The sequence below is a fragment of the Dysidea avara genome, chromosome 8 (assembly GCF_963678975.1).
Source record: "Dysidea avara chromosome 8, odDysAvar1.4, whole genome shotgun sequence".
NCBI lineage: Eukaryota > Metazoa > Porifera > Demospongiae > Dictyoceratida > Dysideidae > Dysidea > Dysidea avara.
The window spans coordinates 12106330-12130440 of record NC_089279.1 but is presented as its reverse complement, the minus strand read 5'-3'; the positions used below and the strand labels follow the sequence as shown (position 1 = coordinate 12130440).

General features: G+C 39.2%; 3 protein-coding genes and 1 pseudogene across 20 annotated transcripts in view; 3 read left to right on the top strand and 1 right to left on the bottom strand.

The window, feature by feature from the left end:
* The window catches only part of LOC136263931 (N-terminal EF-hand calcium-binding protein 1-like), a 48006-nt gene extending 37523 nt beyond the window's left edge, over positions 1 to 10483 (top strand). For 3 of the 10 annotated variants that reach the window (XR_010704858.1, XR_010704856.1, XR_010704857.1), the window contains exons 6-9: positions 525 to 604; positions 1068 to 1165; positions 1371 to 1498; positions 9942 to 10165. Coding sequence is in view for 2 of the 10 variants with exons in the window: in XM_066058595.1 (XP_065914667.1) it covers positions 9942 to 10283 (342 nt within the window). In the remaining 8 variants the exon portion in view is untranslated. Of the gene's footprint in view, positions 1 to 524; positions 611 to 1067; positions 1166 to 1370; positions 1499 to 9941 lie in introns of those variants that run through there. The other 7 variants (XR_010704840.1, XR_010704837.1, XR_010704845.1 and 4 more) reach the window with 5 other exon arrangements.
* Positions 1 to 24111, bottom strand: part of LOC136263915 (uncharacterized) — a 255807-nt gene that overhangs the window by 102893 nt on the left and 128803 nt on the right. The gene's annotated exons all lie outside the window — the stretch shown is intronic.
* On the top strand, positions 16261 to 20961 carry LOC136263933 (sodium- and chloride-dependent GABA transporter 1-like). Of its 3 annotated transcripts, none has more exons than XM_066058598.1 (6): positions 16261 to 16371; positions 16741 to 16980; positions 17103 to 17304; positions 18100 to 18259; positions 18437 to 18592; positions 18649 to 20961. In XM_066058598.1, the coding sequence occupies exons 2-5, from the start codon at positions 16789 to 16791 to the stop codon at positions 18570 to 18572; spliced, it is 690 nt and encodes a 229-aa protein (XP_065914670.1). In that variant the 5' UTR covers positions 16261 to 16371; positions 16741 to 16788; the 3' UTR covers positions 18573 to 18592; positions 18649 to 20961. The 3 variants fall into 3 exon arrangements, with proteins under 3 accessions (XP_065914670.1, XP_065914672.1, XP_065914671.1); XM_066058599.1 differs by lacking the exon at positions 16261 to 16371 and adding an exon at positions 16508 to 16641; XM_066058600.1 differs by lacking the exon at positions 18649 to 20961 and having other exon boundaries at positions 18340 to 18479.
* On the top strand, positions 19380 to 21004 carry LOC136263926 (natural resistance-associated macrophage protein 2 pseudogene; annotated as a pseudogene).

Here is a 24111-nt window from a genome sequence, read left to right as displayed (position 1 = left end):
ACCATGTGATACAAATTGTTTATTGTGTTGTCTTGTACCCATACCTGTTGCTTAGAGCTGATATCTCCTTCCCTGGCTGAAATATGATCGATCAAAACAATTTCTCCATAGGCGCCTGTAAATTAGTACCCCAAATATTGCGGTCGTCTTGTGCTCGTGATGTCATTGTGGATAAAGTCCATAGAGTTATGCATTGTCATTGATGCTACTGTCGGAGGGAGCCCCATAATAGAAAAAGATGTCCCAAAATGTCAATCCCTTTATAACTTGAGGTGCTTCAATAAATCCAGATATTGGTCTGTGATCCTACTTTTGTATGTCAATGTACTCAGTTTTTGATCCTTTGTTTGGCTTATGTGCCTTTAAGACATATAATGTACGTAGAATTCTCAGTTATATCACTTTACATTAAAAACTATTTATGGATAACTGATCCCTTTCACCAAGATGGCTATTTGATACCCTATGACATGTAAATAGATTAGTGTACTCCATTGTTAGTAATGTGTTTCATGTCTCAACAGGCTCTTGAGCATGTTAGTGTGGCCAGTAAACCACTGGAGTCTGCTAATGATCACCTGACTGAGTTAGGCCTTAAGGAATGGTGAGCCATACCAAGTGTCATTTTTGTTGATGTTGAGGGGTCAGTCAGTAACAAAATTGATCTGCATTTCCATAAAATTTTGCTTATAAAGTGACAAGAAATAAATGACCAAGACCGTTTTTGACAACACTAAATCTTTACTAAACTTTCATAAATCTTGTTGGTGACTTTTTAGACGCCTTGGATGATGTGCTTGTTAAGTGTACCATCATTGATTTGTTGCTAACTAATGTCACATCTAACTTGTACTCTGCAGTTTTCCTAATACGGTCACTTTGGGAGCATCAATAATGATAATTTTAGACTTTCAATCATCCGGTGTTCATGTTAACAGGTTCCGGTGCCGCTTTTCTTATATTGGCTTTAAGGTTGGTAGTTTTGCAATACCGGTATACCTTTTCTTTGTATTACCGATCTGTGTTGTTAACCAATGTTGGGTCATCCAATCTAATCTTGTCCACAGTTCTGCTAATCACCTCCCAATAGTGGTAGACACTGCTGATACAAAGACAAATGTCAAATGGCACAAGAAATATCAATGCCTAGTATCTGGTGAATCAGGTGAGTTTATATATTAGAAGTGAGTTAAGAATAAAAGTGATAATTCCCATCAACAAAATTATTTGTGCTATGGCATAATGTCGTCATAGTGATATAGGTTGGTTAAAACTCAAACCCACAATCATATCTAACAAGTGGGTCTATATAAGCAATGGCCTGGACTTTTGGGTTACATCGTACTTACTGGGATTGTTTCTACAAATAGAAGGAAAATTAGAAGCTTTTAAGCTGGATTAGGGATCAAAGAACAAAAAGACAGGGAAGTGGATCCAAGGAACACAATTATGACTACTGAATCCATGTGTAGCTACCACATTAAAACAATGGTGTGAGGTATTCCATAAAGTAATTTTCATTTGAATGCATGTCCCAATAATCATTTGTGTACTGAAAAGTGAGCCAGGTGGCCATTACACTTTGTAGCTATGTTCCGCTTGTAACACAGCATTACAAACAAAGAACAGTACAAGAAACTTCTCTGAAATGGATCCAGTTGCTATGGAAAATGTGGAAGAAAAGCATGACACAACCAGAGGGAAGTTGTATCGCACTATAGCACAACCAGAGGGAAGTTGTATCGCACTATAGCGAATCGATACCTTGCATTGTAAGCAAAAAGAACTGGAGCACAAAGGAGGACAAAGGTAAGTCCATTATACATGCATTGTACGTACTGTGGTTGGCGAAAAGGCACATCTCGGGACGAAGTGACGTTGAACAGTGAAAAATTAAGCCTGTAGCCTTATCCATTGTCAAGTTATGCTTGGCTGAAGGCATCGGTTAGTTAGTATAATAATAATATAGTCATAATTATATAACCTCATATTAAATGAGTGTAATTACAATTGGGGGAAGGGAGAGGTTAGAAATAAAATTATTATCAATTAAAGTACATTCTACTCTTGTCCTTAAAATCATCATTTAATGAGCTGCAGTCAACAATATGTGAAGGTAAATTATTGTTCCAGAGCTTGATTGTGGAAGGATAGAAGCTAAATTTGTAAAGATCTACATGGACTTATGGCTGTGTACATTTAAGATAGTTAGTTAGTTAGTCAGAATAAAATGTGGCAGTTTAACCCAGGTTAACTGGCTGATCGTAGCCTGGTTCTTTAAAGTGTCACGGAGATAGAGGACAGAAATGGTGGCAGGCTATCCGGCATCACGTGCACGGAACAATAAGCATACATGAGGCAGAAACGCGAACTAGTTTTCTTTCAGTGAGACAGTGCAGTAGAAGAGCGATAGCAACAGGAGGAAGACACCTGTGTGGGATAGTCAGTCGGTTACTGCGGATAACGAGGAACTAAGTAGAGAGGATGGCAGAAAATTGCCAGCAAAGATGCTACTCAAAGAAAACAGGAGTCAGGCCGAGAGTAGTTTAGTGAAGGCCTCACAAAAGCGGAGCCGGACAAGCGAGACTGAATTGCTTTGCCACCAACTGTCATGAGGTAAGTAGAAGCTCCCGCCTCAAAGGGTTTCTCCCTGTAGCCATATGGCTTAGGGATGACAACATAGTTGTGTTCACGTGGTGAAAGAGTGAGGGATAAAGGCGGGGGCTGTGAATGGTCGAATGACACAGGATGGTATCGAAACCACAATTAGACTAGAAATAATAGGGGTGCTGGGCCCATAAGCATTAAATTAATCGAAAATCGTCGAGTATGTATGCTGAGCTAACGTGCCAGCAGTCTAGGAAAGCCAGCTCAACCGCGAAGATGGTTGATTACGTGCTGAGCTAATGTGCCAGCAGTCAAGGAAGGCCAGGTCAACTGCGAAGATGGTTGATTACGTGCTGAGCTAACGTGCCAGAAGTCAACAGCAAGGCCAGCTCAACCGCGATGATGGTTGATTACGTGCCAGCAGTCAAGGAAGGCCAGCTCAACTGCAAAGATCATCCAATATGTGCTGAACTAATGTGCTAGCAGTCGAGGAAGGCAAGTTCAACTGCGAAGATGGTCGATTACGTGCTGAGCTAATGTGCCACCAGTCAAGGAAGGGCAGCTAAACTGCAAAGATCGTTTATTATATGCTGAGCTGACATACCAGCAGTCAAGGAAGATCTTGATAGTCGTCGATTACATTTATTTAGAATTTGAGTATTATATAGGTTACACATTTTAAGGATGCTGAAGGTCCACACTGCATGTAACTACCGGTGACGAAGTTAATCACATCAATGCATTGATGTCAAAAATTCAATCAAAACTATCTCTACCATACTTCCCTTTTCCTACCAGTTTGGGTGGACGGTGTTAATGTAACTTACGGTACTATTGTTAGCATATTCTACAATAGCATAGTAGACGGTAAGCGAACTATATGGGGAGCTAACTTGCCAGGACGGCTAACGAAGATCATCAATTACCTGCTGAGCTAATGTTCCAGCAGTCAACGAATGCCAGCTAAACTGGGAAGTGATAAATGGCATGGGTGATGAGAATCCAACCTAGTCTCGCCTGAGGTCCTTGTACAAAAGTTTAAAGTCAATATACAGTCACTAATCAGTTGAGAACACCTGACAACAAGTATTCTATATATTTCATGCAAGAAAAAGTCACCTTCCATTCGCCATCTGGCTTATTTACTGGTGACGTGACATTGCTCGCCAACTAAAGTAGTGACCCTAATCATTCTAAAAAAGTCACACAGTGTGATCTGTAATGAATGTCATGAAGGTTACAAGGCATCGCACGATGCAGCCATGTGTTTCTATTGTGTGGTGCTGGACCCCAGCATCGACCGCCTGGAAGTCTTCAGTTAGTAGACCTGGTAAAGGGGTTGGAAGTTCCAATAGTCCAAAAGCATACAAAAATGAGTGAATTCAGTGTTGACATGTGTGTGACAGTGAGCTATATAGTGATCACCTACAGTGCATCAAAATGTGTGAATCATTTAGGTGCAAGCAGAGCAGATGAGCTCCCAGGACAATATGGTAATGCCACAGTCCTCCCTGGGTAGTTGTTTCGTGATCCTAATTTCGTCCATCTGGTAGTTTGAAAGTAGGTACAGTAACTGTTCATTATGTCAGTAACACTCAAAAGCTGCACGGTGCCTGATTGGCATGTAACTTAAACCTGCCCTCGTTGCTAGGGTCAGCACTCATCTGGACAGAAATTGGTCAATGTATGTTGCACTTATAGGACAACTTACCTACCATGTATGTCAGTTAATTGGGGCGAGTCCCACACAGGTGAGAGAGCCATAAGTCACTGTCAATGACACGGCAATTTACGATCAAATACAAAAACTTCCAGTCATCGTTCATTACATGGCAACTTCATGATTAAATACAAATAACAAACCTTACAAGTTCTTTAGTGTCACACAAGGACACAGTAATATACAAAGTAGTGTCAGTCATTGTCAATGTCACAGATGTAATTAACGGGTAGATTACTGGACTTCCTTATTTGTACTTGTCATCGTGGATGCCATGGTGAAGTTAAACAGTGTACATTACTGAGCTTCCTTATTGGTACTGTCAGTAATTGTTCATTACGTATTTGTTAAAGTATAACCGCGAGTGCTATATGAAAAATAAAGTACGAGGTGCACGGCCGAGTACTTTATTTTTCATATAGCACGAGCAAGGCTATGCTTTAAATGATTTATGGAACTTTCTAGTTGTGTAGCTTCACCATACACTAGGACTCGTAATTAACAAGCGTTGCACGAACTATTAGGGGCCTGAATGCACACAAACTAGTTTAACAAAGTAACGCACGCGTATTTCACCATAGTTTGGCATAGTAGACGTTCATCGCGTCTTTTGGCAGGTTTTGCTCACAACCCACAATCAATTCTATTGTGAGTCACATGGTGAAGTATTTCCGTGATATCTCCAGGACTTGTCCGTTTACATTAACAAACATAACAGCAGCGTTACCTTCTCCCACCCATCATCGAAGCATTTACGTAGGTATGTCTATAAAAGCAATCCAGTGGTAGAACTCGTATTAGCTGGGGTGATTGATCACTCAGTGCAGTGAGGCTATCAGCCTTCACCAGCTTGGGTGATTAGTTGTACTGGCGCGAGCCCCGTAAGCTATTAGCCTACACTAAGGCACGTGGGCAACTGTGCTTTATTGCCCACAGAGAGTGCTTTATTGCACCTCAAAGAGTGCTTTATTGAACGAATAAAGCACTCTTTGTGGCCGATGAAGCAGTTGGCCAGCTGAGAGTGTACTTTATGAAATTTAAAGTACACTTTTTCCTTTGATCTCGCCCACAAAAAGTTCTATAAACAAAGTTAAACGGCATGGATTACTGAACTTCCTTATTTGCTGTCAATCATTGACTCATAATCAATGTCACTGCGATTTTTCAAAGACTTGTAGTACAATAGATAGAGATTACTTCCTTCGAATGAATACCAGCTAAGAGGCTGCCTGCACATTATTGGATCTTCGATAGCAGCAGAAGAGCAAGCACACAACTACAAGATAATGCACACCTTCACAGTGATAATCCAGACTATTTACAACTGGATGGTGACATTGATAACACCTAGTGACAATAGGGATGAAAAGCCACCAGATTATTCACCACTTGAACTGAATGCACAGTCTTTGACACTTCAACATTAAAATGCAGTGGTATATAAACAAAATGTAAATATTTCAAATAGTTGCATTGTAATATTGAGATAGTTATTCATTACTGAAGGAACGTGTTCTAATATATGTAATGACTGCCACTGCCTCACTACCTACATAACAGAAATAATGCCATACAATCACGAGATCATATGTAGCATAATTACAACTACACAGGCTCACCCAACGATGCTGATAGCACCTGTCTAGTCAAGCCGGTAGTGTAAATGGAGGTAGGCTCAATGCGTAGCGTCACATCATTGCTACAATTTCCGCACAGTTATTACATCAATAAACACCCCTCCCCTTTGAGCCATCACTATTTACTGGCGCATGCAATCCAAGCTCTTGACAGAGCAATCAATGGTTAGTTAGAGGTCGTTGACATGAGCTGAAAGTAGTTCAGGACAGTATAAATGGAGTGCTAGAGAGAGGTAGCAATCTAGTTGAGAGGTGCGAAACAAGTTAAAGCCATACGTGTATAGAAAATACAATACTGTTCTTTGAAAGAGGGAAGTCATTAAGTACACGACTGGGTTATCAGTGTTCTTTCCATTTTTAGTATAACGATGGTGTATAACTAGGCTAGATAAAGTGATGTATTAAGCCATATAACATGTACAAGTTAATGAAACGTACCACGAAAGAATGTACAAGTATTGGGAAGTACCAATACAGGTTACACTGAATTACGGGACACAACAATATGTATATACATACAATAGTCAGGTTAGACCCCAGTATGTCATGGGCAGGAGCGTCCAGGAGAATCTACAGTGACAAACCTAACGAGTTTAGATTACCTTGGTGCCAGTGGGAGTACCGTCGAATTTCTTCACTTTGACAGTCAGAGCACTGGGAATATTTTTTCACTTTGACATTCAGAGCACTGAGCAGTTGTGTAACATGATCACTGACCACCGCCATGCACTCTACAAGGGAGTCTGACATTGATACAGATGTACGGTGACAATACAATTAGTACAGTACGGTAGAAAAGGCAATGAACCAGTTGTACTGAGGAGTGCGTGTGTATAAGCAAAAGTGACAGGAATAGATTACAGTAGGTTAAATGATGGCACTTCACTTATATAATAGTTTACCAGTACTGTACATGTGTCGCAAAAGACACAAAAGTCCTTTTACTCAGAAGGCTATTTCCAAATATCAGTGGGAATGTTAGGGTTAATTGGTAAATGGTATGTGGATGTTGTTAATTACACAGTATGACAAAAGGGAGGGGTGTATATAGACAGCAGAATTGATTATTCAGTTTCAGCAGCTCCTGCGTTGTTGAAAAGTTGCTAATAGCATGCTAAGCACAGTGAGACAAAAAGGTGGTGCATGCATATGGTTAACTGAGGGAAATATGCTGAGTGTTTGACAGGACCCGAATCCAGAGCGCATGTGATTAGGGATCAAAGCAAAGGGTAAACAAACTGAAACAAATTAAAGAAACCCCCGTTGCTTAAGTGAGGCCTGGATTTCATAGCAACCCAGCCTCTGGGTACAGTGGGCACTGACGCCCGTGTGTCTCACCCAAGCCTATTGAGGTCACGTCAGCTATTGGGGAGACTGTGGGTGTGTGGTAACGAGCAGTCCCTTACCCAGCATGGGGGGCAAACCTAGGTAGGTATTAGGGTGTCATCGTAATGCATAATCGTAGCCAGTTAAATGAGGGTTAGACACAGTTTAACCCAGGTTAACTGTCCGATTGTAGCCTGGTTCTTTAAAGCGTCACGGAGATAGAGGACAGAAATGGTGGCAGGCTATCCAGCATCACATGCACGGAACAATAAGCATACACGAAGCAGAAGTGCAAACTAGTTTTCTCTAACCTCTCCTCTCCCAGGGGTGTGTCTGAATTCCGGTGTATTGTGCTTAGGCAGTACACTGTGACTGGTGTTGGGTACAGTGGGCACTGATGCCCACGTGTCTCACCCAAGCCTATCGAGTTGCTCCTTTGCTAATGATTGCTGTGTTTATCGGCAGTCTTGTAACCAGCTTACAGAACCATTAGAATATGTGAGGTATCAAAACGTAAGTCTTTTGAGCTGTATTTTACTTGTTATAGGTTTTTGCAATTGAATTTGGCGATTTTGCAATTGAATCCGTCCCGTTTGCAATTGAGTTCGTCGCTTTTACAATTGAATTCGTCCCGTTTGCGATTGAATTCGTCGCTTTTGCAATTGAATTCGTCCCGTTTGCAATTGAATTTGTCGGTTTTGCAATTGAATTCGTCGCTTTTGCAATTGAATTCGTCGCTTTTGCAATTGAATTCGTCCCGTTTGCAATTGAATTTGTCGGTTTTGCAATTGAATTCGTCGGTTTTGCAGTTGAATTAGTCAGTTTTGCAATAGAATTCGTCGCGTTTGCATTACAATTCGTCATAAACAAAACGGTTCCAAGAAACCAACCGTTCATTAAGAGATGAATTATTTATGCCGTGGAGAGTTACACTTGAGCCACTAGAAGGTAATTGAAGCTGGTAGTACGCGAAGTTGATAGCTGTCTGACAAGCTAATTAGCTTGCTTGCGAGTGACCACACCCATCACGAATGGTGCAGTAGAGTTTGGAATGTTGCTGGAGAGGCTGTCAAGTAAGAATTATTGCCTTATAAAGAGTTGTTTACTACTGTTGTACTTGAATAAGTTCTTGTAGCAGCTGCTACATCATGTTTTCGTGTTTGCTCCAGCTGCCATTCTTGTTACAGACGAATTTAACTGCAAAAGCGACGAATTCTATTGCATAAGCGACGAATTCAATTGCAAACGGGACGAATTCAATTGCAAAAGCGACGAACTCAATTGCAAACGGGACGAATTCAATTGCAAAGTCGCCGAATTCAATTGCAAAAACCTGTAATAGCTACCCACGTACAATAAAAATATTTGCTTGCTTTAGTCTTTACATCTATCACTCTTGTAAGATCATCTAACTGCTATTTCCTTCTCTCACTTTACGAGACAGAATTTACCACATTCAAATCTCGAATTATTTTTCATCAAGAGAGTTGTGGGAATTATGCTCAAAATTTTCACTTTCATAATTAAAATGTTCAACAAGACTTGAAGCAGTAAAATTACTAAGCCAGAAAACAATTTTATTTTGACAAATTGCATAGTGATACAATTCTGCTGATCATTCTATTAGAGTAGGTGACTGCTCTATTAGAGTATCTTAATCTCAAATGTGACCGTCTCAGTAAAAACCCGACTTGTTCGCACAATTAAAAAAATTATTCACTCACCATTATCTTCAGTGTCCAAGGAATGGATCACCAAAGTTTCAGCCTTCTGTGGTGTGTAGTTTTGAAATTACAGTGCTAGAAAGTAGGAAGAACAAGGAATCGATTTGTACAGTGATTTACTAAAAATAAACTACAGGCGCTTGCATCCACAACCATAACTTCCATTTGGATTAGTCTACAATGTTGAAATTTGGCTTACAATGTTCACCATGAATTATCAGACCAACCAAGGTATAGTATTAACCTTGCAGTCACTTGCACATAGGCGTATGAAGGCTATTTGGTAGAAGAAATGATGACAATCTTGTTTATGTTTACCGCATCATAAACAGACACACATGACACCCATACCGTTGAAGTTACAAAAACGAAACAAAGATTTTCGACCTCTCCATGAGCAGGTGAATAAGATGGTATATAGTTTTAATCGATTTGAGTCTTCCTTCTTCGAGTTCTGGCCTGATGAAAACTTGCTTTTTTTTTTCTTGTAGCATGTGTAATTTTACGGGTTATTTTTAAATTTCGATTTTCTCAATGCACATGCTTGTGTGAACTAGACGAGTTTTTGCTGAGATGGTCACAAATGTGTTTGTACACTAATAGCTGTTACAAATTGTCAGCTCACAGGGCTGTCCTGTTTTAGGGTATCTCTAGTTATAAGGGCTGCCCTCAGATAAGGGTCACAGTTTTCATGTATTATGATGCATGCATGACACACTGATACATAGTAACCATGTAAGCAAGTTGAAATGTCATCTTCAAAAGCATTGTTTAGGTGAGCCAAGAGTGTAATTTGTTGAAGAATTTGCTTACTGTTCCAAAGTAGCCATGTGTATTTCTTACTAAAATTTGTAGTAGCTGTTAACTAGTGAAATACAGTATAACACATAGATTACTTGACAGTTTTTACTGGTATCTGTTTTGCAGTATGAAGAACAAAATCATATACCTTATCCCAGCTGGACACGTTTTGTTGGATCGTTGTTGGTCATTTCAACCACACTACCGATCCCTTTGATTTTCATCATCAGATTAATATGGAAGAAAGAAGAGAGGAAGATTGCTATTGACTGGTTTGTCAACTTCCCCACAAGATGTCGTGGAGCGTGGAACAATTTTAAGCAGTTTTGGTCAAATGTTGAACTTGAAAACCCTTTCCGAGCTGTATATGACAGATGTTGCCGCCATGGGTCATGGACTCCTATCCAGCCACAATCTGTAGATATGCAAATAAACAGTGACAATGATGATGATGGGAAGGATCTGTAATATATTTATATTTATTTATTTTATTTAAAAAAAAATGTGTTTATGTTTTTATGTAAAATTGGTTTGCCATTTGTCCCTGACTATTACTGATGTTTAGCCTTGCTGTTTGTTGGTGTATTTCGTTTGTGTATTTTTTTGTTGTAAGACTATTATTAATTGTATTACTGATGGTAGTTTTATATCTATATGTATAAACTAGACTATTGCAAATAAAAACAGATGGTGGTTAAGCACCAGCCTATTGTGCTTTTAATTTATGCTGTGCTGTAGTGCTGAAAATGTTTGCCCATTGTACTCATTTGTTTCCTATGTTTTGAATACACAACAATACTTTTGACTTGGCTGAGATTTGAAAATATTTAGTGTCCGGAAATATGCGAAAACTTGTGAGTTTAGGATACATTTGCTTCAAATGTGGAAGTATACAGGAAATATACGACAATTTTCAAAATTCATCAAACTTTATTTCATGGGAGTTGCGGACCCCTTGGCCTACAGTTACAGGCAGTCTTCACATAAGCTACTACAATGATCAAGCTCGCCTACTCAGATTTTCATCATCATCGATCCATGACATTGTGCTACTATGCTATCTCTTGATGCAGACTTTCGTACCTGTGGGAGTGGATGTCACTAATAAATAAAATTAACACTACAATCTCACTGAATCAGCACTAGAGGATCACAAGCATAATAAGGCCGGGGCTAGCAACAGTCAGATGAAGTCATGGAGGACATTACTTCATCAGAGAACAGGGTCCTGGTTAACTCCATGGAGGAAATGAGCTCGGAAATGAGTGAACAGCTGATTGTCAAGTCCACATCAGACTAGACCTCAGAGAAAACAACGAAAGATGCTGGCCCACGTGTACAATGGGACAACAAAGTACAATTCCTACTCACTCTAATCGGGTTTGCGGTAGGACTTGGGAATTTGTGGAGATTTTCATAGTTTGTGAAGAGAAATGGCAGAGGTGAGTGGTGCAATTCGTGTTAAATCCATAACGTAAAGGCTGAGGTTATATGAGAACTAAACAGGACAAATCTGTTGGTGACAAAACTTAGATTGAAAAATGCTGTAGAGTTGGCACAACTTTTCCCATCCATACCAGAGCATCTTAATGTGTCTATCATTGTAATGCCCGACTACCACTGATGCAGGCTGAGGGCGGAGAAAGGTCAGGGATGGTGGGAGAATTGATTGCTAAATTTTCCCCAACATAGTGGGGGGGTTGTCTTCACCAAAGAACTCAAACAGCAAAGGTGTGTGCTTTCAGTTTAGGAAAGAGTGTCTCAGATGCTGCTAGCTACTACATTCATACTAGAATCCATTCAAACTAACTCATCACTAAAACAGGACCATATAAGTCCCCCCTAGCCCCAGTATTCCTGATGTTTGCATGTCGAGACTTGGTCGGGGTTTGCATCACCAGTACTTCCCCAGTAGGTGAGGAATTGTAGTTTTCAGTGATGTAAATCCCCACCTCAGCCCATATCTGTGGTAGTCAGGCATTACATTGATTTTTCATTTTATTAATTAGCAAAGCCCCTAAAGGGGTAAAATGCTAATACAAAAATTTATTTAGTTATTAGTTAATACAAGTTTAAAATCTGCAAGGGATAGGTTATTAATGTTATTGATTTGGAGACTGTTCCATTCAGGTATCGTTTTGGGGAAGAAGGAGAATTTGTAAGTATCACAAGAGATTTGAATGTGGCCATGGTAAAATTTACAGGGATGATTTAATCTAGTTGATGTCAGTCTTGCGGGTGAGGGTAAATATTATTCAGGTATTAATTGAAGATGATTTACAACTTTGAATAGTAGGATGATAGGTGCATAAAGCATGGGTCATACACTCCTCTGGGGGAAGTGGCTGTATTATGTATGCTATGTATGGCCCCACAATCTGAAGAATCAAGTTTGATTCGATCCCTTTTCGTTGTAAACCAGAGATCACTGTCTTCACAGAAAATTATCACTTAGGCCATTCCAAATAAAGTTCCAGCATATCTGCGTACAGGCTGGTGGTCATCTATTATTCCATGATAGATTTTCAGGTTTACATTTTGAAATCATTACTTGCCTGGTCCCAACTTCATAACAAAGCAAACTGCATAAGAGCATACTTACATTTGTATCTTCATTAAATTGAAATCCGTGCTAACGTGTTCTTGACTTGTAAATTAATAGCACAAACTGACATATTTACAGACATGGTGTGTCCTGAAATACTTCATCCTCCACACAAGGAACTGCACTTAGCTAGAGTTCATCTAGAGTTGCTATAGCTAACAAGTGCACATGGCTGTTTGACTGGATGTACATGGCCTACTTCTATAGCAAATATCAAGATGTTATAGCAGTCAACTACTCTAATAGAATAGTCACATTTAAAAACTGTAATATAAAATAGTATAATATAGTAACTGAGTAACCTGTGTACTGTATTTACTTGGTTAAACACCACACCTTCAATAGTAGTCACATTCAAGTGGTGCAACTATCGATTTTAAAAATAAGACTCAACATCAGTTTCAAGCATCGAGTGGTGGTCAAATAGTAGCCTTTCTTTTTTTTTAGGCTTGACTGCCATAGCTATTGTGTACTGTGTGCAAGCTTATTTACATTAACAATGTTACTATGGCTACATACTGTATGCAGTGTATTACTGTTTACTTCATCCCATGACTCCTGAATCCATTGTAGCTATTCTTGAGTGATCAGCAAAGATTAGTAGTCACATGAGTTAGCCACATTTGGAGTCAATCATAATACAGGTACCTCAGTGATTGTCCATTAAATGATATGTTGGCTGCCTTCCTTCAACTTCAATATACTGCACTTTAAGTAGTGATCTATTGACCAAAGTACAACCAGTCTTCAATTAGAATATCCCAAAATAGTTGCCTGTTTGTTCATGAAACACTTTACTTTAGTCCCATACATCATCACAACAATCGGTTATCTTTGAAAACAACTCACTGGTCACATCTATTAAGACAAGTTTTAAAACCATTTCGTCATGTGAGCTTCAACTGTGCTTGCAAAAGTATAGGAATTGATTATGGGCTACCACTGAATGTATCACATGATATTCACTAGAAATGTAAGTTGTGTATCTGTGTATGTTAGTCAGTCAGCTATCCAGTACATTACTACCCTCTCCTTCCTATGTATTGGTGCCACTTATTAGTTTAATTGAATATTATTGTTGCACATTTATGCTGCTGCAAAGTTTCAAGTCAATTTTCCTTACTTTTCAATTGCACCCCCACCCCCACCCCCTCCACATCACTGCCCTTGGAATTTGGCCATGCTTTGCAGCAAGCACAATCTAATTCGTCCATTAAAAAAGATTGGCAGTGTCATGCTATCAGGGATAAAGCTATGTAGCTTGAAGCTGAATTTGCACGGACCAAAAGAGCTATCTCTCTTAAGTCATAAGCAAACAAAAGCACTGGCCAACCATATTCAGAGAATTGATACTAAATTCTCAACTTGTTACTTTTAAAATGCAGCCTTTCTTTTTTTTACATAGACTATCAGTATCACCATGCTGGAACTTCTAAGCATTCCATACTCCTGAAGACTGTACACCTAAGTTACAGTCTGCCGAAGCAATTGTTATGGAGGGTAACATACTCCATAAGATTTCATTTAAATTGGTTGACGAAAGCTTAACTGTAGACAGGTGGAAAATGACCTGTTTGTGCTATAAAAAGCATGAAAATTAACCAGCAGCAGTGTTACAGGATCTTGGCCTAAGAATTCAACTTATTTGTGTTTAGTTGGTGTGAGAGTAGCTACTGCCTGGCAGAGATTAAGCTACCACATACGTAAATAACTGGTAAATTTGTACTGAAATACTCCAAGTAGTTGACTGTGTGCCCTGGAGATGAATTTGATGTACTTCTGTTTGGCACTGTTTGCATGCGCAGCTACTGTAATCATGCAATTACTTTATGGTCGTCTTGTGCAATCATCGACCTTCCAACTGTAGGTTCTCATTAGATTCTTGCCACAAGGCTCAAGAGGTATAGCCATAGGACTACTAGCTAAGTGTACGCACTGTATACAGTCAGTGTGCATACGTTATTTTATTTGTGTAGGTGCTTTTTTGATTCCATACTGGATTATGTTGTTTATGGTGGGAATCCCCTTGTTTTATTTGGAGCTCACTCTTGGGCAGAAGATGCGTCGTGGTCCTTACCAATCTTGGTTTAAGATATTTCCACCACTGGCTGGTATTGGGATTGCTTCTGTCATCACTGTGACATATATTTCTATGTACTACAATGTCATCATCTCTTGGGTGTTGTTCTATTTTGTTAACTCATTTCACGATCCCCTGCCATGGGAGAAGTGTTGTAGATACAAGGTGGATTATACAAACAGAGAAAATGTCAGTTATCGTCTAATGATGGGAGGGAATTGTAGTGATGTTCCTACTACTAAAGCTATTGAGGAGTGTACTAAGGACTTTACCAAGTGTGTGTGTGTGTTTGTGTGTGTGTGTTAGTCTTGCATGGTCACCTTTGTGGCCAATTTTAATCTAACAACTTCCCAGTACCTGGAGATGGCTCAGAACAAAATGGTTAGTACTGTTGCACCAGAACCATTTCCTTCACCCAGGCACAAAAGGAAAAAAAGTGTTAGCCACACCTGGTTGTGTGCAAGGTGGTGTCATACTAATTTTCAGTTTAAAATCTACAGAAATGGCTGTGTAAATTTATCCGTATGATACAGCATGTAGCAAAAATTTATGGGATTGGTAAAAAAACTGAAGTAGAGGATTGAACTCACTACCCCTGGTTTACAAGACCAGTGCTTTAACCACTGAGCTACAGAGGCTACATGTTCTTCATGTTTATTTAACACAGCTTTGTGTTGTACCCTATAATATTTCATTTTGTGTACTACAGGTACTACTGGTACAATCGTGTGATACGTGTCAGTGATGATATTGGAGGTGCTGGGGAATTCAATTGGCAGTTGTTTATTTGTTTGTTTTGTACATGGCTGATCACTTACCTGTGTTTATTCAGAGGAATCAAGTCTTCTGGAAAGGTTGAGTATGTATGTATGTATGTATGTATGTATGTATGTATGTATGTATGTCCTATGTTAAATCAGTTTCTGACTTAGCACTTAGCAGTATTAAATGCTTTGTTGTGGCACTTCTAAAACTATGTGATAACCATTAGCTAAAGTGACTGTCTCTGAAAAAGCCATCACATGCTTAGAAACGAATTATTGATAGCTAACTAGCGTAGTGTCCCTGTCAGTGATGCTGACCCGGCTTCAACCCTTATCATGGGAGCTTCGGTGGGTAGAGTGATGAGGCAGAGAAAGGGTATTTTCAAAATGTGAAGTAGCATATCCTTGTACTAGGGCAAGTTATGGACTGTATAATGATCTCCGCATTGGTAAGAGCTCCATCAATATCTAAGACTCATTCATATAACTTGCCTCAAAAGACCTACAATAGCAGTCAGCAAAACCAGACAGTTAAATGCAGAGAAATTTGAAAGCGTATTCAGGGAAACTAGATTGCTTGTTTATCATTCATCATTGAAAGAAATGCTCCAAATCATTGCATCAACAGGCCATCTGTTACTACATTTGCTAAAGCTATCTAGAAACTATTTTTACTTTTTACTTGTACTTTGTTGAGCTGTAAGAGATGTTTTCTCTACTGTAAAACTTTATGGTAATCCAGTTGATGTTCAATTAATGCGCACATAATGACTAACACCACTAATGAAATTTGTGGTGATGATTTAAGAATGGTGATGATGTAAAGAATGATGTGGACAGGATGAGAAATAATTTATCAAGTTTGGCTGACTATAGCTTGATGTCTCTGGTATGCCTGCTTTCCCTAGCAATGGGACTGGTTTTCCCTACACATACATAATAGTCACAGTCTAATATGGTCAAGTAGGTATTTAATTTTGCGTGTTTCTATTTCAGGTAGCCTATGTCACAGTAGTGTTCCCATATATAGTAATGACCATACTGTTCTTCAGAGGAGTAACTTTGGATGGTGCTGGGGAAGCAATGGAGTTCTTGTTTAAACCAGATGTGAGTGGTTGTATGTGAGTAGTACAGCACAATCATAGCATATCATTCTATTAGAGTAGCTGGATTGTCACTGTAGATGATGTACCACAAGTGGAGAAAAATTTGTTGGTAAAACTATTGCGTTTCAAAGCAAACCACGAAATTTTACTATGCTTTATTTACAATTTTAAACTTTGCCGCAAAGTTTGCTGTGGGTCATCTTAACCACAAAACTTTCACCCAGACTCCCCATTTACAGTACGTAATAGTGTATTGCAGATTGGGGGCTGGGTAAGTAAGGCATAACATTATATATACTCAATTGTTGTGGATGGTATACGTTTTTAAAAGGCCATATTTTATGGTGTTTGTTTACCTTTTTATTACCAGTGGAGTAAACTATATCTACCCTAAGTATGGTTGGAGGCGGCTACTCAGATGTTCTTCTCACTGGGAATCTCAACTGGTGGAATCATTGCTCTCTCCAGTTACAGCAGCTCATCCAATACTGCAATAAGAGATACCACTTTTGTGTGTATTGTCAATAGTGCCACTTCACTCTTCTCCAGCATCACAATATTTTGCATACTGGGCTATAAGTCTCATGAGACTGGAGTATCAATTGATGATGTGAGTGAAATTATATTCACAACCAAATACAATTATAGTATCCTTTCAACATACTACAGTAGTAAGGAGGCCTTAATACAGTGCAATACAACAATTTCCATATATTCCATTCTCCATTGCAGGTTGCCAATGGACCTGGATTAGCATTTGTTGTGTTCACAGAGGCCATCACATTGTTACCAGGGTCTCCATTTTGGGCTGTACTCTTCTTTTTGATGTTAATGACACTCAGTGTGGATAGCCAGTTTACTTCATTGGAGGGTTTGCTGACTGTGCTCTTTGACAATAAATACATTGCCAAGATCAGAAAGGAGATTGTAGTAGGTAATATTTGTTTTGTGTGTGTGCATGTGTGTGTGTGTACCGTTTGTTTGGAGGAGGGGTGTACGTGTGTGTTTGTATTTCATTGATATAGCAGAAAGTTTGGTGAATTTGGCTATTGAGCTCATCCACAAATGTTGAAAATAGCAATGGGGGCAGGCAGATTTGATTTTTTATTGATTTAGTAGGTACATTTACTGGCTCACGTAACTCAGAATGCAACTCTCTGCCCGTTCAGAGAGTTGCTGAATGTCTGTATTTAGTCACTAATGGTTGTTGATTCCATTAGGAATGTGTAGTCACTTGAATTATAACACACACCACATATTATTTCTGAACTGTATTCACTTAAAAGTTCGTCAAGTTATCTAGCTTAGCACAAGGTTCACTCACTATCTTGTTTACATGGTATTAGTAGCACTTAGGTATAGCTATATGTGGTTTGTTTGACACATCATGTACAGTAGAGAAACACAAAGAAAGTCATTGTAAGTTAACATTAGTTGAGTACACAACATAGAAACAGAGCAAAACTTGGCTATATTGCTGTAACTGATTTGTGACATGTGCAAGAGTTCTGTAGATGAATCCTCCTAGGTACAGTACTTGAAACTAATAAATCAAGTGGCCTAATCTGTGAAATTGTTCCATTCAATACGAATCTGTTTTGGGTGTCCACAGTATGTCATCTTTTAAGGCACAGTTCTACTTTGTCTTTGCACAAATAGTTTGTATGCCGTGTAATTATAATATTGTATGTATAATAAAGGACTTCATGTTCTTTCATACTTGTTACAGCAATTGTGTGCATTATGATGTTCATCGTCAGTATCCCGTTTGTGTTCGGTAATGGATTCTACCTCTTCCAGTTATGTGACCAGTTTGCAGGCACCATACCATTGTTGCTTATTGCCATCTGTGAATACATCGGTATTGCCTGGGTGTATGGAACACGCAAGTGAGTGTATACACCTTGTCTTGCTGTAGCCATGTATACTACACATATCAATGTTTTTGTTGCATGTTGCTGCTGCCCAGATGGACATGTCTAGTAGGAAACTCCTCTATGGCTATACATTTCACATATATCAACATTATAACTACCTACATAACTATGGTGTAATCACTTACTCAGGTTTCTTACTGACATTGTTAAGCCTGGTCGAAACTGTGTGATGTTCTTCTGGTGGTTGTGGTGGATGTTTGTTGCTCCTTTTCTAATGATTGCTGTGTTTGTTGGCAGTCTTGTAACCAGTTTACAGAAACATTAGAATATGTAAAGTACAAAAATGTGAGTCTTGTATACTACTATATAACTTGACAACTTTTATTGGTACATGTTTATAGTACGAAGAACATGACGATGAACCCTATTCTGGTTGGGCACGTTTTGTTGGATCACTGTTGGTCCTTTCAGCCACACTGCCGATCCCTTTAATTTTCATCGTCAGATTAATATGGAAGAACGAAGAGAGAAGTGATGCTACAGAATGGTTTGTTAACTTTCCTAAGCGCTGCCGTACAGCATGGAATGACTTTAAGGAACTCTGTACTGGTGCAAAGACTTCTATCCGGGATAGATTCGTTGGGAATCGTGTCCAGGTATCATTCCACAAAACACAGATCGTGGAGCCCTGACCAACCCCCCTATGTTGATATACAAGTGAAAGACTCTTTGATAAACACACATACATTGTAATTTTTGTCTGTAAAAACAACAAATATGCAGTACCGGAAGTCACGTATGAAAATAAAAGGTCACATGGCACATCACATGATACATCTCGTGGCCACACCTGTGAGATCAGTTTCAGGCGTTGTTGGGTGCAAATGGAAGAAAGCGATTCGGTGATAGAGATGCTCTTATTGTTAACGACCCGAAGGAATCTGGAGTAGGTCGTTTCACTCCGAGTACACTAGATGAGGAAGAAGGCGACTATCAATCAAGCGGCATCATAACCGTACCTATCCCCGACTCCTCTAAAGAACACGACCCAAATTATGACCCTGGATGTTTAGAAAATACTCAAACGTTTAGCCTCAGAAAACTATGGCTGTTCACTGGACCAGAATTTTTAATGAGTATCGCATAGCTAGATCCTGGTAACATTGAATCGGATTTACAAGAAGGTGCTCAAGCTGGATACTGTCTACTGTGGATCCTAATGACTTCAACCATTTTAGGATTTCTTTTACAAAGATTAGCTCTCAGACTAGGAGTTGTCAGTGGGAAACATCTAGCTGAAGTATGTCATGAACGTTACCCTCGTGTTCCCCGTTTTATTCTCTGGTTGATGGTGGAAGTAGCCATTATTGGCAGTGACATGCAGGAGGTCATTGGAACTGCCATAGCCTTCTACCTGTTATCGTGGGACAATAGTACTCACACTGGACGTATACCCCTCTACGCTAGAGTCCTGATTACAATCACCGATACCTTTTTTTATTCCTAGATAAATTTGTCCGCTAGTTGGAGGCATTTTTTGGTTTTCTGATCACCATCATGGCGATTACTTTTGGTATTGAGTTTATCATGGCAGAGAGTCATCCTAATGCTAACCTGTGGGGGATGCTGAAGGGTATGTTTGTTCCTACTGTGCCAGGAAATTCGGCTGCTGTTGAGCAAGCAGTTGGGATCATTGGAGCTATAATTATGCCACATAACATTTACCTTCATTCTGCTCTAGTCAACTCTTGTGAGGTTGATCAATCAAGGAATATTAAGAAACGGGATGCCAACTTATATTTCACAATAGAGTCTGCAATAGCTTTGTTTGTGTCGTTTGTCATCAATGTGTTTGTTGTTAGTGTCTTTGCTGAAGCATTTTATGCCAGGCATGGTGGAAACGCAACGCGAATCCTTGATAAATGTCCTGTACTGTACAACGGCTCAGATCACAATCAGGAACTTTGTTATGACCTAGAACATGATATACCTAATCCAGATTTCAACGGTACCCTGAACGTTGATTTGTTTCAGGGAGGGTTGTTTCTTGGCTGTGAGTTCCACCTGGTCGCACTCTACATCTGGGCTGTAGGCATTCTGGCAGCTGGTGAGAGTTCTACAATGACTGGTACATATGCTGGACAGTTTGCCATGAAGGGATTCCTCAATATCAAGTGGGCTCGTTGGAAGCGTGTACTGTTCACTCGTTCTATTGCCATTGCTCCTACACTACTGGTAGCCATATTTGCTGACATACGACATCTCACCAACATGAATGACATCCTCAATGTCCTTCAAAGTCTTCAGCTACCCTTTGCATTGTTCCCTATACTACATTTCACCAATGAGTTCAGAGTGATGTCGACATTCAAGAACGGTTATATTATGAAGGCGATAATTTGGTGTTTGGCTATTGCAGTGATCAGTATTAATGGGTACCTGGTCGCAACTGGAATTAGCTTGCCAAAAGTGTGGATAGGGGTTGGGGTATTTGCTATTCCTTACATTGTACTGACTCTGTACTTGGCATTCAAAGCCTTTGTCAATTCATTACCTCAGAAAATGGCTGATGACATTGATGGACGCTTACCAGATGCACCAGAGATTTGTCAATGTAGCTATGTTGCTTCAAAATTAAGCATTTTGTCTGACAAGATTGGAAATTTAAAATTTTCTAAATCTAAGTCAACGTCTCAAGAAAGTCTGTTAGGAAACAGCCACAACGAGTCATACAGTATTTCAAAGAATGAAAACTAATAAGTTATTATATTATCAAGAGTTCTATTTTATTAGTGACATTTTTTTTTGCTCTTTGTTATATAAATATATATCCAGAAAACTATTGTATGGTAACCAAGGTGCACTCCGAAGTCTTATTTTTTGTGTGTGGGAATACTTTTTCCTTAAAGTCCAAAGAACAGATGGTTGTCTGGCTAGTGCACTTGAGGACGATTGTACAGCATAGATACTAACGTTAATTATCTATGCCTACAGCAAGCCATGCTTGGCAGAAGTGACCACCATGTATTAAGGAGAACATTGAAGATATAAGTTTTACACAGTACAGTTTTGAGATCTTTAGAAGTCAGGGAAGTGGTAGTCTTAGTGTATATGATGCCACATGCTTATTATGTATGTTGGTCATGTGTTTTTGCCATTATATGTACACACATTTTAGTATAATTTGATGCTCGGAACCCCTGAGGCTTACTCAGCATACAGACAAATCATGAAGTCCATTTCTACACTCAGATCATAGATATACTTGGACTGGGGCGAGGAACTGAGAGTAGTGATCCAGTGCCAGTCAAGATACTCTAATAGAGCAGTCACTCTAATACAAAGGTCAAATGATAAACTGCTGAAATCGCCATCACATTCTATCTCATGAGGGTATAATTTTCAAATTTTTCTTTGGGGGCATATCCATAGCTTGTTTGCATACTAAGGTGTTACCTAATCAGTTTTAAAAGGCCCCACATACTTGATTTGTCCCAGGCCCCATATATTGCCAGTAATATACCTGTAATAAGGCTCAATAATGTAACACTGACTTATACTAACTCAGGATACTTATAACTGACATGAACTCATAATCACTTTATTGTATGCATGCATGCATGCATGTATATTTGTTAGTTACCACTTAGACATAAGATAAAGTTTGTGCCTTTATTGCTCTGTTGACAAGTACCGCTTAATAGCAGCCTATGCTGCAACATACCCAATATTATTAGCCACACTCAGAGCTGTATTTTGAGCCTGTATTTGTGGTCACACTTGTCCGAGGATTATCATGTTGATTGTAGCTAACAGTTTTCAATCAAATGGTACAGCATTGCCTACTCCTAACTTCCCATACTACAGACTTGCTGCTGGCATAGTTTTTTGAGTGCAAGGGGTAGTCATTGCTATCTGCAACTAGCTACATGATCAAGAATTCTGATGAACTTAAATTTATTTGCTTGGTTTCACCTGAAAAGGAACCTTGATCACTTGACAGTTTATAAGTGGTTTTGCTAACAAGTTAGTTTACCAAAGCACTTGGATCACCTCATTTGATGATAACTTGATTGCTTGGTTCATCACGAATTAATCTCTTGATTGCTTGATTTGACTTTGATTCTGGTGACAGATGGTTCTATAGGGTAGTGACTACCCCTTGCAATGATACCAAGAACAAATTCCAAACTGCCAGTTAATACACTTGCAACCAGGATCAAGAATTTTGATCATTGAAATTTTGTTTGATTGCTAGATTTCACCTATAAAAGAGCCTAAATGTTTGCTTTAGAAAGTGCTTGATTGCCTCTTTTGTGGATGTCTTGGTTACTTGATTCACTGCAAAAAGATCCCTTGATCACTTTATTGAATCTCGACAGTATAGATGTGACTACGCCTTGAAGAACTGGAATTGCCTAGAGTCTGAGGAATCATGATCATGTGTGGAATCAGTAAGACTTGGAATCGTGTTGATTGAAAACCCCATAGTTACAGACCACTGGTTGGATATGATTCAGAACCAAGGTTCTGTCTTAAAGGCACATACATGTGTGAATGTGACTAGGAGTAATGTAATGTATGACTAAAGTAACAATTGTGCATGAATCTGCTGTAATGTATTCACTTTCTGTCACAAAATTGTCACAAAATGTGTGGTTATGTGAAGCATGTGGGTAAAGCCTCAATAGCACAATACAGAAATGTCACATTTTCCTTGTTCCTACCACAGGAGCAGCCAATTCATGACTATGACCTATGGATGGGAAATATAATAACATGCATCTAAAGCATGACCTCACAGTTTATAGCTAGATTTAATAGAACAATCCATCTGATGTATGGCCCATCTAATAATTATGGGGTGCTATATATGGCCATTATTTCAAAAACTATACTAACTGTGTGCTCTTATGGTAATTGTTTAATTATGGATAATGATGTACTAGAAGCACGAGGTGCATATGTTAGTGATTGCACCAAGAAAGCTTCTAAATAGATCTAAAGATGAGTATTGAGTGGATGAGGATAGTGCTAAAGGATCCTCATTTAAACTTCTTAAGCAATAATAATGTGTCAATAGAGTAGTGGCAAAAGTCTGACAAAACTGCTGTACAGGCCTTCGACCTCAGAAATCAAGTAACTTACAAAGTAGGCCCACAACACTGGCCTGAGTGGCCTCACGGCAAGAAGTAATGAGGGAAATGCGCATTCACTCAGTTTCTCATTCATTTTTTTGTACCATATCAAGTTTAGATGAGTGAGTAGCTGCAGCACACCTAGTAGCAACATTACTGTATTGTGCTTATTGCAACACTACGAAGCATGAGAGATGGGTGTTCTGGGGTATTCTCCATGAGGCCAGCAACCAGAAATTTTGGAAATAATTACCTTTCCGGTTGAGATCAATTCTGAAAACAATTACACCCACTGAGTGACAACTAACTTTTTTTACAAATTAAGATAACATCAAATGGGTGGGTATCAGCCTCTCTTGATCCTCCAGGCTGCTATGCCTGTGCTAGTCGCAATTACTGATCCTGCCTAAAAAATATTATAATTATTATACTCTGCATGGTAAGATGACACAGCGATCAGATTACTTGTACTACATCTGGTGCACATAAATACCTGAAAGTTGACAATTAAAATTGCCTACAAAGCAGTTCAAAATACCAACTTACGTGTCTGTACTTGTGAATTGAAACCTATCCATCTTTACCACACTGTGGTAAGGATGGATAGGTTCCACAAAACTGTCAATGCAGATCTGTCACTCAAGCTATACACTATAGTACAATGCAGTATAATTATATATGTACCACTTTCACACATCAGATCAAAGGAAAGCCAGTGCATATATA